Below are 16,845 nucleotides of genomic sequence, written 5' to 3' on the forward strand. Positions count from 1 at the left end.
CTACTATGCCACACTGAAGAAATTCTTACCACCTTCTTTAGTGCAAAGGCTGACGAGGTTATGCACAGTATCCATCAGTTCCAGCTGCTGCTTCTGAAGGACACTATTATTGTTGGTGGCTCTGTTCAATTGTTTCTCCAGTTCCTGAATAATGTATGTTTGACGAGTAACCAAGACTTGAAGATTCTCTCTCTCTTCTTTTAAGGTGTCCAACTCTTCCTTGTGCTTTCCCTCCATTTCTAAGATTTTATGTTCTAATAAACTACAAGGAAATAAAGACATGCCAATTTAAAAACAGTATACAGAAATGTGATTCAACTAGTTCCTGAGTTTATTTAAAGTCAGCAATTTTAGTTAGGTACGTCACAGTAGAAATATTTTATAAATGAGAGACTCAGACTATATATAAAATAAATATTTAATGCATATATTAAATTAGGACTTATATATATAACATATCAAATGAAGAATTACTAGACCATTTGTTGTCAGAGTAACGTCAGTTTCTTAAATATAATTCATTTCCTAGGGTATATCTCATATCCAAGGTAGCGGACTTGAACCCAAACGATCAGAGTCTGTAAAAGTTACAGTTCAACATTCATTAAGAAAATAGGTCCAATGAGAAACTGATAGAATAGTTCAGGAAAAAATATGAACAAAATATAGAAACTATTTTTTTAAATTTACTTTTCATTCATCTAGGATTCTCAAAATATTAACAATGATTAAATTTCACAATAGTTCTGTTGGGGCTAGGTAACAGTATATTGATGCAGAAACCACAGGACCAGAAAGTAAGCTATGTAAAATCAAGTGAGTTAGATTTCTTGGGATTTTTGATGCCTGGTCCTGCATCATAACCGCAGCTTATTTTGTCTCTCAACTTAAGTTTCAGAATGAGGCCTAAAAGCACCACAAGTTCACAGATCACTGCATAAATGGTTCTAAAAGGAAGACCACAGGCTGGTGGCATGGTTTTACAAAAAGACTTGGAATTTTGCTCAGGGTGATGTAATCTTCAACTGAGAAACCTCCTCTCACAACTCTTCAAAAGATACTCCCCTTGCATATTGCACATTAAAAATGATAGAAAATGCAGAAGCACTCTTGGATCCTAGCAACCAACTGTAAATAAAAAGTATTTACATTTTATAGAGTGTATAATATACTAAGATTCCTCAGAGGAAATCCTTATTCTTTCTCAGTTCCATAATCAGAAAGTCCAACTAGCCCTTCGTTTACAAGGTGTTATTCAAATGTAACATACCAGACTGGGCACTTATTTACCTTGGAGAAATGTAGCACTGAATCATTCCTATAAGTTTTCAAAAAGGGGACTCCAGGGAATGTTTTACATGTAATACTTAAAATCATAAAACAGAGCCTGTTAGAAGAGCCAAATTTTCCTACTTGATGTTCTAGGGGACAAGTTGGAATATCTGATTAGCCTGTACACAGATTAACAAGTGTGGAGAAAACTGCTCTTGGGCATTCTGGATCATTGCCAACAAACCTGTCTTCCAAGAAAATGTGCCTCAGAATATGACAGGCATGTTGCCTATTATACCAAGCCTGAAAAATACTGGGATGCTTCTATTCATATCACCCTACTAATTTACGACACCTTGGGTAGCATGTCCAGATTCACATGTGAAAATTTCCACTGAGAACCATTTGGGGTAGCTCTGTGACTTGTGCAAGATAAGAAAAGCCGTGTCTCTAGGCTCATTTTCAGTTTACTTTTTAATTATTTTTGTTTATTCTAGGGGTAATGATCAGATACAAGATGCTCATAATATAAAATCAGTTAACTTACAAAAAAAATTGTCTTTTAAATTCACAAAGGTTATAGTATACTGCCAAGAAAACTGTTATAGTATACTGCCAAGAATTGGCTGTTAAAATGATAATAATGTAGGGGTGCTTGGGCGGCTCAGTCGGTTAAGTGTCCGACTTCAACTCAGGTCATGATCTCGCAGTCTGTGAGTTTGAGCCCTGTGTCGGGCTCTGTGCTGACAGCTTGGAGCATGGAGTCTGCTTCAGATTCTTTGTAAACCCCCCTCAAAAATAAACACTAAATTTAAAAAAAGTAAAAGTTAAAATGATAATAATATAAAGATCAAAATTTGGATGATATAGTCATATAATACTGGATAAAAATCTGAATTGCCATTTTGTTTCTAAAAACAGATGAGCATTGGCCTTTCATTTTTCCTAATCAGTAGGTAACATTCAGGTTTAGAAAATATCATGCTATAGTTATAACTTGTATTTATTACTTGTTAAGTGCCAATAGTGTTCTCAGCACGATGTAAAACATAAAATGATGCCATTCCTACTCTAGGGAGTTATTTTTAGAGAGAATACATCAAATAAAACAACAGCAGCTGTAAGAAACTTCCATGTCAGACATAATGTTATTTTGGGGGGGGGGAGTTTTACACCAATGTTTCAATGTTTGTCTACTTCTTTTGATGTGCTCCCTATTTAAGAGAATATATACTTAAAGATGGTTACTAACTGAAATGTCAGTAAAGGAATTTTGTTTGTTTATTTGTTTTGTTTTTCAGGATAGTTCGGAAGGAGCTGAGAATTTAAAGTTGATCAAAGAATTCCTGTTGCCAAAGGAAACAACTCTGGGCACAGGTTTATGGAAGAAAAGGCCTGAATTTTCTGAGTAAAAAGAATATCCACTTAACACATTGGAAAAAAAAACATTCATTTTCACAATTCACTGAACAACCTTTACTGCACCATGACTACCAGGTATCAAAAGAAATCAACATAGCCTGTCATCTTAAAATAGATATTTATGCAAAGTATAGATGGAACTGCTCACAGAAGTAGGAACCCTGTTCTGAATCACAGACACCTCACAGGATTTGGAATGGAATATATGCAGGAAAAAATAATATGCATGAAACTACAGGCAAACTGGAAACATGTCACATTGCTTCAGTTCACCATCTCTTCCAGCCATTTTCTCATCTCATTTCTTCACTTGGAGTTCCTTTAGCAACTTTTACACTGTAGGAATTGCTAATTTTATTAAGTATATCCTTTATGTTAATTATAACTTTTTAGACTTCTTCAGGCAGGACTGATCTCCTCTTGGCCCTTCCGTTTTCTCTGACACTGCTCATCCCTTACTTCCATCTTCTCTTCATGTTTGGCTTCCAAAAAAACCCTATTCTATTTCCTTTGATACTTCTCATCCATTAGTTATTTACTTGGGAAGTCAGCCCCTTCTTCTCATCATTCCAAACTGGTTTGAATCCAAAACTTTCTTGCCAGAAAAATTCACATGCCATCTCTATTTATAAAATTTTTTTTTCAACGTTTATTTATTTTTGGGACAGAGAGAGACAGAGCATGAACGGGGGAGGGGCAGAGAGAGAGGGAGACACAGAATCGGAAACAGGCTCCAGGCTCTGAGCCATCAGCCCAGAGCCTGACGCGGGGCTCGAACTCACAGACCGCGAGATCGTGACCTGGCTGAAGTCGGATGCTTAACCGACTGCGCCACTCAGGCGCCCCGCCATCTCTATTTATTAATCACATTCTTGTAATATACCATTATAACTGGGTAGCACTTTAAAACCCTTCTCCTTTGATTCTTAAAGCAATATAGAGATTCAGACTTAGTAGATATTACAAGTCCCAGTTAGTATGAATCTAAATATCTTATCCAAAAATTGTCCTCTTGTGGTGTCAGAACCAAGATAAAAAGCCATGTCTTATAACTTGTCAGACTAGAAATGTGCCCACGACATCCCAGTGCTATGAACGCTAGCATGAGAGTCGCTCCACTTTGATTTGGTATAATCAAATATATCTAATATACCTGCTTCTTCCACCCATTTATATTTTATCAGGAATCAAGGCATTACTTTAACATCTCCTTAGCTCCATCTGGTTATTCTGGGAGCTTGTCTTTCACAATATTTCAACCTACCAATCTTTTACATGCATAAAAACAAAGTTTCTTTGTCAAGCCAGTTTTTTTTAAATCTGAACTGAGATTTTCTTAAACACCACTCTGCCTTAACCGCTTTGCCATTAAATTTAATTTTATCCAGTTTTGTCCTGAAGATTTTTACTGGTTCTCTTACATTTTCCCTCTCCGTATCAGTTGGGAGAGGTCACTTCAGCTAGATATAGAGACCTCTATAAATGAAGGCTGATGTGAAGGACAACATTACAGCTCTAGTGTCTTAAAATTAAATAGCCAAAGTAGTTATAATTCTCCCTGATGATGGCCTGGGGCAACGAGTTTAGTTTACACACAAAGGCATAATCCGAAACGTGGATGCTGATTCTACACTCCAGTACACTGTGTTCTAGAGTGCATTCAGTATGTTTTTATCAGGTGTTCACTTGTTAAGAATCCCTCTGTCAAGTTTTGGGGAAGCCTAGATTAAATAAACAGTTTTTATCATGACACATGTTTTAGGATGCGTGTTCCACGAAATAACAATTTACGAAACTGTGTACCTAAATCTATACAAATAGAGCTAGAAATCTGAAGACAGAGTTTCTCACAGGATTTTCAGTACTTCCTGTTTCCCATCTTTCTAGAAGCACTTTGAGAAGACACATGCATAAAATTTTGGCACTTAACTTCTAGTTTAAGGCAGAGGTGCACTTTAATGAAGAATAAAATAAACAAAATAATCTAGGTCTTGAACTTCAGTAAAAGGTTCTAATTGAGTATATACAAAACTTTATTTGAAGATTTTGGTTGACTTCTTTCCATTTCCACAGTCGGCCTCCTCCAACATGTCTTATTGGATATATTTCAGATCATTGAACACATCTTGAAACTTTCACAGAAAAAGCTCTCCCTTTCAAATTGTTTCCCACAATAGAGTTCTTAACATAGCAGCCAATGAATTCACAGTGGTGACAGTTGCCTAAGCTCAATGTGTGTAAAGATAGTCCTAAAACAAGGAGGAAGATGTTGAAAATATAGAAACCTTCTCATTTTTATCTGTCTGAAACTGCTCACAGATGTTTCCATTTTTTAATTGTTTTTAATATGTAAGGTGTCAACATGTGTTGCAAATATGGGTTTTAAAGATCAATTTTTTCCCCTTCCAAACAAGAGTACAGTGAGTACAGGTTAAATTTATACTTAAAATTTTTAACTTGAACACAGCACATTTTCTCTTAAAATATAAAGCCAAATGTTGCTGTAATTCAAACGTGGAGCAGAATCATAGATTACTACAAGTAAACATTGGCAAATATTTTTTTTGGGGGGTAAATAAAAATAAACTAAATATGTGTGGAAGTCAGAAAGCAAGATAAAAATACAAATGGATACACTGTAAAATGTAAAAATGTAATACTTCTATAAAAAAATGCCCAATAAGTGACAAACCACAGAAACACATCTTTGCCACATATATGACAAAGTTTTAATATCCATTGAAGGGCTTGCATGAGTTAATGAAACAAAGATAAACAATGAAATAGACAAAAAGGAAACATACATGAATACGCTAGTCATAGAAGAAGAAATGCAAGTGGTCAAAAAACATGAAAAGGTGTACAACCTAACTTTTCAAGTAGGCAAGATTAATAAAATGGTTAGCAAGGCTTGGGAAATTAGAAAGCCCATGCACACTTGGGGAGAATATAAAATTTGGAGATAATTTGTCAATATGTATGAAAATTTTAAATAATCACATAAAAATTCTAATAAATTTTAAATTATAGTGTATCTATACCTAGGAATGAGAGACATGTGTATATAGTTATATGTGTAATATATCCATGATAAATTTTTATAAAGTAGAAATAAACCCAGCATTTAAAAAGTAGTTACAATCTATACACATATGTATTCATCATTTCAGTACGTATTTATGCATGTGTGTGACTGGATATGAGTGTGTGTCTGTGTAAACACACAATAAATATTCACACATGTATATCCTAGTATATTCATAGAAAAAGTCTGGAAGAAAAAGTCCCCAACTTAATCTGTTACTGATGATTCTCTGCAGTAAGTGGTAATGGTGGAGAAGTATGGAATTAGAGAGGCTTGGCCTTTAATTGTATACTTTTGTATATAATTTAATGTTTAGATCAAGTCTGTGTTACTTTTTTATTAATCAGAGAGATGTGTTAAAAAGTCATGAGTCTAGAATGGTCTGGCAAGATGTTATCTAAAAGTTTAAAACTTGGAGGGCACTTGGGTGGCTCAGTCAGCTAAGCATCTGACTTTGGCTCAGGTCATTATCTCACAGTTTGTGAGCTTGAGCCCCATATTGGGCTCTGTGCTGACAGCTCAGAGCCTGGAGCCTGCTTCAGATTCTGTGTCTCCCTCTCTCTCTGCCCTTCCCCTGCTCATGGTCTGTATCTCTCAAAAAGTAAATAAACGTTTAAAAAAAGATATTTAAAACTTGGGCTGAATTAGCAAACGTCAAAATGTGGACTGATAACCTTGGGAGCCGTGCAGTGGGCTTTTGAGGATGCAGAGTAGCAGTGTAAACACCATCTCTATTTTATTTATGTTAAGGACTGTTAATGTATTTACAATATTTAATATAAACTAGGTGGTTTGTGTTTTCCATCAAAAATATTTTTTAGTTTTTGTTTTGTGTGTGTCTGTGTGTGTGTATGTGTGTGTACAGAGATAAATGACATTTGTTGGGATAGAACTACCGGGACATTTGCCAGTTCATCATTCATTCAACGTTCAAAATGCACTTAATACTATATATACAATGTGTAGAGAATTGTGCCTGGGAGCATGAAGACAAAGATAAATAAAATATAATCTCTGTGTTCCAGAAGGTCACAGCCCAATAGTAGAGAGACAGATAAACATACACACACACACACACACACACACACACACACACACACATACAAGCACACATATACACACATATTACAGTGTGATGGGTTAAGTGAAATCATGGGAGAAAACAATGTACAGTGTTATCATATAAGTTGTAATGACTGAATATATCAGGTAGAGTCAGAGAAGGGTTCTTAGGGAAGTTAACATCTGCACTGAGTTTTAAAGGGTGAAAGGGAGTTTGTGAGTTGAATAAAGAACCGCAGAGCATTTCAGACAAATCAAAACATCAGATGAAATAACTTCAAGACTTACAGTGTGATACTAACAACTTGCATGATTAAACACTTGTTATGTGTGTCTGGCACTTCTCAGTGCTTTATATGCATTAACTCAATTAATCCTCACATCAATTCCATGTGCTATTATTATCATCATCCCAGTGTTAGAAATTAGGAAACCAAAGTACAATGAGTTTAAGTAACTTGCCCAAAGTCACAGAAATAGTATGTGGCAGAGTTGGTTATAATACAAAAATGGAAAAACAAAACCTAGGCAGTCTGGCCTCAGAGTTCATGTTTTCAGCCATCCGACCATACTTTCTGAAATATAAGATTTGAATAAGTAAGGCTACAAAATTAGGATAATAATGATCATGGACTGTGTTCAGTGCTAAAAAACTTGAACTCTCTTCAGTTAGTTACAGAGAATCAATATGGGATTAGGTAGATGCTATATAGAGATTAAAAAGTTGGGCTGAATTAGTGTTGGGGACCTAAAAAGAGTGAAAAATCATCTGACTTGCATTTTAGAAAGAAGACTTTGGCAGAGCTCTGTATGATCAATTTGAGAGACATAAGGCTTAAAGCACAGAGGTCTCTGCAATGACCGAGACAAAAAATAATGGGAGTTGGACTTAAGACACAGTCAGTGGCAATAAAATGAACAAGACAGATGAAGAAAAAAATATTTAGGGGATGGGACTGAAAGCATCAACAGTCACTGTGAGTTGTGAGGAATCAGGGAAAGGAAAAAAATAAGATTACCCTTGGATTTTCAGTTTGATTCTGAATTCTATTTCACTCTAAAATCCTAAAATTAATGAAATTGAAGTTTTTAAAAATGCTATATGCCATTAAATTCATTTTCTAAATACATGAATAGACACCTCTCCAAGGAAGACATCCACATGGCTGACACATGAAAAAATGCTCAACATCACTCATCATCAGGGAAATACAAATCAAAACCACAAAGAGATACCACCTCACACCTGTCAGAATGGCTAACATTAACAACGCAGGCAACAACAGATGTTGGTGAGGATGTGGAGAAAGAGGATCTCTTTTGCATTGTTGGTGGCAATGCAGGCTGGAGCAGCCACTCTGGAAAACAGTATGGAGGTTCCTCAAAAAACTAAAAATAGAACCCAGCAATTGCACTACTAGGCATTTATCCAAGGGATACAGGTGTGCTGTTTTGAAGGGACACATGCACCCCCATGTTTATAGCAGCACTATCAACAATAGGCAAAGTATGGAAAGAGCCCAAATGTCCACCAATGGATGAATGAATAAAGAAGATGTGGTGTATATATACAATGGAGATTACTAGGCAATCAAAAAGAATGAAATTTTGCCATTTGCAACTACGTGGATGGAACTGGAGGGTATTATGCTAAGTGAAATTAGTCAGTCAGAGAAAGACAAAAATCATGTCACTTCACTCATATGAGGACTTTAAGAGACAAAGCAGATGAACATAAGGGAAGGGAAACAAAAATAATATAAAAACAGGGAGGGGACAAAAGAGATTCATAAATATGGAGAACAAACTGAGGGTTACTGGAGGGGTTGTGGGAGGAGGGATGGGCTAAATGGGTAAGGGGCATTAAGCAATCTACTCCTGAAATCATTGTTGCACTATATGCTAACTAATTTGGATGTAAATTAAAAAAAAATAAAAAATAAAATTAAAAAAAAAACAGGAGTGGAGGAAAAAAATGTTCCATTCAATCAATCTGTAGGTATTCCATTTACAAGGTACAGAACAGAGTAATATAAATTGAAATGCTTTTTATTGATCCCTACTATACACAACTAATATAATTCAGCCTAATCTAATGCTAGAAGTTAGCAGGATTTTACCTTAGTATTTTGTAAAGAACTTATCAAATGGAAGATGGCTTTAATTTAAAGACTGACTTAACTTTTCATTTCTTTAAGCATCTTCAGGATTAAAATCAATATTTTATTATGCCATGACAGTAGTTTGTTTGTAAGATATAATTTAGTATCTTGAAAGTACACACATTTCAATCACTTAAAATTAGTTAACTTAGTAACTTCCCATAAATTCCAGCTAGAAGATAGATGAGGCTTGTCAAATCAGTTCAGTTAATTCCCAAGGTAAAATAAATACTTTATATTTCCTACTCCAGTATTAGCAGGAATAAATAATGATCTATATAGGAATAGGCCAAAACAACTGGCTTACCCCTTTCTTTAAACTTATATCTGTTTGTATTAAGAGGATACTTGACAGCCACATCAATTAGTCTTGAGGCTGCATCATGTTGAAAAAATATTTTTATAATATTTAAGACAGGAAATCATTATGGACTTGAACCCTAATTTTGCCATAAACTAGCTGTTTGGTCATGGACAAGTAAACCTGACCTTTGTGAACTTCCCTTTCTATATAAAATAGAAATAATAATAGATACTCTGCAGAATTAGTTGGTGGATTAGCAGTAATGTAGGTAAAGCACCTGGCACAGATGTTTGCCTGATATTAGGTAGGTAGCAGATAGTTTTGATAAAATTATCTTGGAGTGTCCATCACATGTGCAGTTTCACGTCACTGGATGGGTGTTACCAGAAATTTCCCTAATATTCACTCTATATATTCAACACAAGTATCAGGAAAGCCCCAGTACTGCATATTTGTGTACATAAGATGCTCCTTTCCCTTCCTATGTACCCTCCTGGTCAGGCAGAATAATTTCTTCTGGAATAACTTTTTGCCTGGCTCTGCTCCCACCTTGGAAAAAGTTGGGGTTAAGACAGAGATGGACAGGTGTCTTGAAACCCAATCAGTTTACCAAACTTCTAGATCAAAATATTCAGTTATATATTTGGTTCAGCTCTAAGGATTTGAACTATGATATCTTTCCCCATCCATCTCTCTTTTCTATGGTCTTGAGTTGACTTGACAGGAAATATACTAGAGGAATCTAATAAAAGTTGACAATTACATGTTCCACTTTGTGATCCAGCCCTCTATGTGCAAGGTAAACATTAATAATTTCTTGGGTTCTTGGTTGATAATTTCAATTACATGGGCCAATTACTCATCTCTTACTTCCAAATGCTCTTTCCTTGAGGTAAGGAACAAAACCATTGTAAGATTAGGATAGCATCCAACAAAAGAAAAAAAAATTCCTAAAGAAAGCAAACTGGAAGCTTTTTGGAGTCACCCCCTACTAGACTGTTAGGAAAACAAACAGTAGAGCAAATGTTGCTAATCCTATTCTTGCTTTGTGCCTTTGGCCATTTAGTGGATAAAGAAGTGAATCTAATGAGCCCCCAAATCCTTTTTCAACCCTACAAGTGATGCATTTAATTTGTCAGGATGTAAATCAGCAGGACCTCTCAGCATGATTGTGTAGTATAATCCCGTCCATAAAATATTCCTCCTTGTTCTGCCAAAGAAGTGGTGGACCCTCATAAGGGCCAGCTCACCGACTTGGCAGCTGAGGCCCCATCACACTCAAAGCTGGTAAGTCACACACCCAGACACAACCCCTGACATTCCATGGGGAGGAAGCAAAGCTTAATTTAGATAATCCCCTTTGCAAAGTGTATTAGCTGATCCAAACCAGACCTGGCCAACTAAAGGCATGTTGTTCCTACATTTCAGACATGCCTAAATGTAGAAATAGCTTTTTGCTACATTTGGAGGATTAAGATTTATTTAAGGAATAGGTAGGGATAATCAATAAGCTTCTTTAAAAATATATAAACAGCTTCACGTATGACTTTGACCTTCAATCCACTTAAATGGTGTTGGGGGGCGGGTAGTAATTCTTTGTTGCTCTAGAAAGTGCTGAGCAGAGTTCCTATAATTTCATTTCACATAGGGAAATAAACAATAACAATAAACACAACAGGGGAAGTATGCTGTACATCACAAAAGGATATTTTTTTAAATAAAGTAAAGCACATTTTACTTTAAGTGGTTCATAGAAGACTATACCTGGTTTAAGAACAAATATTCCACCAACCCTCCGCTAAACACATTTGACCCTTCAACACGAAGACACAGATTACTACAGAGATACAGCAATGTCAGGAGATAGGGCACACTGATAGAAAAATGCCTTCAGGAACCACAGGTGAAGTAATGCTATACTTGAGTGTCAAAGAGAGAGAGAGAGAGAGAGAGAGAGAGAGAGGAGTGCAGAGTAGGAGGAAAGGATGCATGTAAGTTTTTTCAGGCATGAGCACAGAGAAATTTCAAGTTAAAACCTAAATCCCTGAATTCATTGTGAAATAGTTATATTTCTGGAAAAAGGAATTGTTACAACTCTGAGAAAACCATCATTAGCAATAAGTGTTGTGATCTGTAATATAAGAAGGCCTGAATTTTCCTTAGAAATTAGAATTTAATAAGGGGAAAAAATCCATCAGCAGAAGGCAGGTATGTGCTGGGGATAAGGAGCCTCCTCTGAGAGGCTGTGGCCCAGGACAAGCCTCTTTTACTTGGCCTGAAGCAGAGGTCTTTCAAGTGCTTGAACCTTGACTCAGCTTTACCAATGGAATAGAGAGAACAGCTTGTAAGCAGGTTCCCTTCAACAGACAATTTCATGGTGAGAATTCCATAGTAGGAAATGATACTACGTGCCATATCAAGAATTATGATGGAAAAACAAAAAACCCCAAATGATTTGGAAATAAGATAGAAGGGATATATTTAAGAAAAAAGAAAAAGAAAGAAGAAGAAAAGAAAAAGAAGAAGAAAAAGGAAAAGAAAGAATGTATATGAGAAGAAAAGAGGGAAAGAGAAAGAGGCAGAGCCACCTAGAGAGAAGGAGAGGGAGAGAGAGAGAGAGAGCTGAGTACAGTGACACTTAAGGGACAGCAGTTGTTTTTGTAGTTAAGAGTGAGACCTTTTAGTCCTCCTGGGTTTTTTTATGGTATCCTGACAGCTCAAGTGTCAGATGCGGACCAAGAGATAATACACATATCAGCAGGGGAAGAACTGAAGAATGCAGATTCATACTGACAACTTTTTAAAAGATAAATCATATATGGTAACATACTTAGTGAGAGACTGAAAGCACCCTAGGTTACACCTTAAAACGAAATACCATGCAATTATTAAGAATGATACTAGATGAATATTTATTCATGAGAAAAGATATCTGTTTCCAAAGAAAGCAGGCTGAAAAACAGTGTGTATAGCATGACACAGCTTTCCACAAAAAATATATGTTTTTATATAACATATAGCAACATATGCAGCTTTCTCAATGTGTCAGGATTGTGGTTTTTCATTTTATTTTGTGTACTTTCTCCTTTTTCTACATTAAGGGTCTGTTATTTACGTAATTATAAAAACAACTGAAAAATAAGGTAAAAACTTCATTTTACTTATCCATTCCTAGACAAAGCTTTCACAGTAGCATACTGAAATACATGACTATAAGGGGGTTCACTTTTAGCAACCAAATTAAAGCATGGTGGGACCCTAAAACCGAGGGATGGTTGAAGTAAAATATACCTGCTACATGTATATGTCTGGTTACTGTGAAACAGCAGGAGAATAAATGGTACTTTTCAGCAGGATTTTCAATTCCAAAACATTTCATTATGCAACCAGTTCAGGGTCAAGTCCTGTCAAGTTTATTTATAGTTATACAGTTTACCCCGTGACACAGTACAAAGATAAATAAATGTAAAACTTAGAAATACAAGTCATAGAGTATGCATGACCCCTTTCAGACTCTAAATCAACAGCCAGGTTTATCTTCTTCATGTATAAGTTCCACTGTAATTGTTGTCACTAAGGGCTACTTTTAGTGTATAGTTAGGGAATCTTTCAAGGCTGCAGATAGTGGTATTGAAAGACCATGTGCTACAGTGGAAAGAGCAGGGCTAGGAAGAAAGAAACCTGAATTACATTCCCAGCTGTGCCACCAGCAAGCTGTGTAACCTTGGACAAATCACTCACTTCCACTAAGTGTATCCCCTCATCTGTAAAGTAAGAGAACCAGCAGTCCTCGTAGGTAACTTCCTGGTGAGAAACATGATGGAAACTCTAGTTCTAATGACACAAGGTATTGAACTAGTTTCTAGAAATACAATGGTTTTAAACCCAATATAATGGACAAAAACTGAAACGTCTTCAAGCCATCCAAATATCCAGAAGCCACTTAACAAGCAATGCATTTGTCCTACAGAGGTCATTGCTTTGATTGAATTATCCATCATGAATGCCAATAACTTCAAAATGATATAGTCTATATGCCATCCCACCTCTGGGGTGATCTTTAAGTCCCATTTCACTTACCTGAGATGATTCACAGGTTATAAAACACATCTATAAAACTAAATAAATTATTATATCCAGAGTAAATAACTTTAAATGGGGAAAAGGCCGGGGGGTGGGGGGGGGTGGGGGGAGTGGTGAGCAACTCTTAAATCAGCTTTACACGTAAATAATTTTCTGGGAAAAATAAAATCTGCTTCTCTCTAGTGCAAGATCTGTGAATTCAACAATCTTGTAGTTTTATGAAAGTTTAAGGGCAGATAGAGTGACAATTCAAGTTATAGAGTTTCAGAGACTACTTTTTTCCTCTATTGCTACAGATTTCATCCTGCTAAAAACTGTCACTATTTTGTGTCACTGAATTCAATCATAGAATCAATTTTTGTGGATATGGTAGAATTTGCACAACTAAACATTAGATAAATTAGTGCTAAAAGTTATAAAAAGCAAATGTTTCAAGAGTGTAAGCAACAGTATTATTCTTCTTATATTGCCTCTATATTTCCATTTTTGCAAACCACCTCAATCTTTTTTTTTAAGTCTTGACAGAAAGGTGAAGGATAAAAATAAGTACACCTGTAAATATTTGGAATACAACAATCCTCACCTGTTTTTCTCATGAATCTTTAAGATTTCATTTGTCTGTTGAAGAAGCTGCTTCTCTAGCTTGTATGTTGATAATGAATTCTCTAGCAGTTGTATTTCAAGCCGAGAAGTTTGATTTAGTACCTCAAGATAAAAGATAAAAGATAAAAACATTTCAAACTTCAATCACAAAGACTGAAAAGAAGTTTTAGTTTTTCATTTAGCTGTGTTTCCTTTTAAAATGATACTTCTTCCAGAATAATTAATTAAATGGTCTACATTCTACTAATTAATGTTTTACAATGTGTCCTAATCATTGTATTCATTCGAGACTGAGGTTGCAGTTGAATGAGAAAATTGAATTGTTAAATCCATGTTCATATATAAATGTTCATGTCCTGAATCCCTAGGATATTATTCTATTGTGCTGCTTGCCTCCAATATTTATATGATGAGAATTATTATAAAGTCTTAGATATTGTGTACAACAATTAATAGCTAATAGGCAAGTAAAATTTGCCTGCTTCGATCCCTTACCTTAAAAAAATTAATTATAAATGTGTAAACAGCTCTTGACATAGTTTAGACAGATTCATGACTACAAAGTTATTGAATAACTATCATATTAGGTCATGCCAGCCCTTCCAGATATCATGTCATTTTAGGGACATGGGCACATAACACACTAAGGAAGAATTGCTACCTTCACTTTATAAATGAGGAAATTAAGGTTCAGAGAGAGGCCAAAACTGATGTAGGAACCAAGGGAAGGACTGGGTTCTGAACCCAGATAGTGTGACTCTAATTTTAATGTTCTACACAGAACACTAAGAGGTTTAGTTAAACCATCTTGGGTCTTCATCGGAGCAAATGAAGGGACCAGGAACCCAGATTGCACTGAAGACAGACTATAGTATTCTTTTCAACTGCACTACACTGGGTACTCTAGAAAATATAAATGTTCAACTTATCTTGAATCATCAAGACTCATGTTGCTAGTCAGGCTTTAATATAACATGAGTCTGTGAGTCATAAGCCCAAAGGCTTTGGGTTCATTCTCCAAAAAAACACATCACACACTTCAATCCTATAAGATGCCTTCAAAACTGTGCCACTGTCTTTATTCCTCCCTATCTCTGTTGTGTCCACCCCTTCTACCTGAGTCGTCTCTAAGGGAGGTAAACAAAGCAAGGAAAAAAAAAGTATAATTAGCTTAAAAGCTTCCTATGTCATTTGAAAATTTAAAACCATCACACTTTTCTTACTGGGTGGCTCAGTTAGGTAAGCACCCAGGTCTTGGTTTCGGCTCAGGTTATGATCTCACAGTTTGTGGAGGTTTGTGGGTTCAAGTACCATGTCGGGCTCTGCACTAACAGCATGGAGACTGCTTGAGATTCTCTCTTTCCCTCTCTCTCTCTCCCCCTCACCAACTTGTGCTCTCTCTCTCTCTCTCTCTGTCTCTCAGAATTAAAAAAAAAAAAAAAAAAACTTAAAAAAAAAAAAAGAATTACTTTTTGAAAGGGACCTGGAAATCCTTCTGGAGGGTCAATATCAATCTATAGGTCCTCCTCTAAAAATGACACTATTAGAGCTTTCCTCCTTTTCTGTAGCAGGTCTAAACCTGGGATTACATCAGATGCACATAACCTTTTCAAAACATACTGATACGACCAGGGTTAGACTTGGGCTATGAGAGGTTGTGGGGGAAGGGGATGGATTTGCAAGAGAGGAGGACAAGAACTAGGGAGAGATGAGAGAGGCAATTTTCTCAGTTGTAAAATTTAAGCAGATGTCAAGAAATTCAGTAATCAAGATAATATTTTAATGCAACATTTTGAAAGATCAAAATTAGTGCAAAAATATCCATGCTGAACATAGTATAATTTTAAAATAAAGACAGGATCTGCCTCTGCACATGTGTTATTTCATTTTGCATGACTTGATTCCACTCTCCTCACCTAGGTCTCAGTCCCATGGTGGGGGAGGGGTGACATGTTGGATGGTGAAGGAGTGGGCAAGAAAATAGCAAGATGGGGCATTTGTGCTTTAAAAAAGTTCGAAGTTTCAGGGCACCTTGGTGACTCAGTCGATTGAGCAACCAACTTTGGCTCAGGTCATGTTCTCGACGTTCATGAGTCCGAGCCTAGTTGGGCTCGCTGCTGTCAGCATGAAGCTCACTTTGGATCCTCTGTCCCCTCCTCTCTCTGCACCTCCTCCACTTGTGCTCTCTCTCTCTCAAAAATAAATAAACAACAAAAAGTTTGAAGTTTCTATGATTCATTCATAAAATTGTCATAAATATAGATCTGAAAGCCAATCTAAAAGTTACTACTATTAATCAATACTTATGGAGTGTTTTAGAGTTAAAAAAAAAATATTTTCCTCTACTGAGTCACTTCATTTGAGGAAAAACAGGAGCAAGAGGAACTGGGATTTGAGGACAGAGTTCAAAGCAGCCCAGAGGAGAGAATGGTAGAGAATGTAAGGATTGGGGATACACACAATTTAATTTTGAACTGGTAAACATATTTTTTCTATGCAAGTTTTTTGTTTATTAGCTAGAATTAATATATAATATATATTATTATACATATAATTATATATAATACTATATATAGTATAGTAATAATACTATAATACTATGTATAGTATTATATTAATACTATATTATATATAGTAGAGTAATAATTACATAATTTATATATAATGTATATAGTATAGTAATACTATACTATATATTATTATACTATACTATACTATACTAATTATTAGACACAGTATAGTATTATTATTATAATATATTATAATATAATATATAATTATTATATGATATATTATATAATTATATTATTATATATTATAATATATAGTATATAATATATTATATAATATAT

General features: G+C 35.5%; 1 protein-coding gene across 4 annotated transcripts in view; it reads right to left on the minus strand.

Annotated features, from left to right (window-relative positions):
• Positions 1-16,845, minus strand: part of ANGPT1 (angiopoietin 1) — a 362,218-nt gene that overhangs the window by 75,116 nt on the left and 270,257 nt on the right. For 3 of the 4 annotated variants that reach the window (XM_043601601.1, XM_043601598.1, XM_043601600.1), the window contains 2 exons: positions 13,974-14,095; positions 30-262 (listed from right to left, as the gene is read on the minus strand). In XM_043601601.1, the coding sequence (XP_043457536.1) occupies positions 30-262; positions 13,974-14,095 (355 nt within the window). The remainder of the gene's footprint in view (positions 1-29; positions 263-13,973; positions 14,096-16,845) is intronic. The other variant, XM_043601599.1, reaches the window with a different exon arrangement.

Source organism: Prionailurus bengalensis, chromosome F2 (assembly GCF_016509475.1).
Source record: "Prionailurus bengalensis isolate Pbe53 chromosome F2, Fcat_Pben_1.1_paternal_pri, whole genome shotgun sequence".
Lineage (NCBI taxonomy): Eukaryota > Metazoa > Chordata > Mammalia > Carnivora > Felidae > Prionailurus > Prionailurus bengalensis.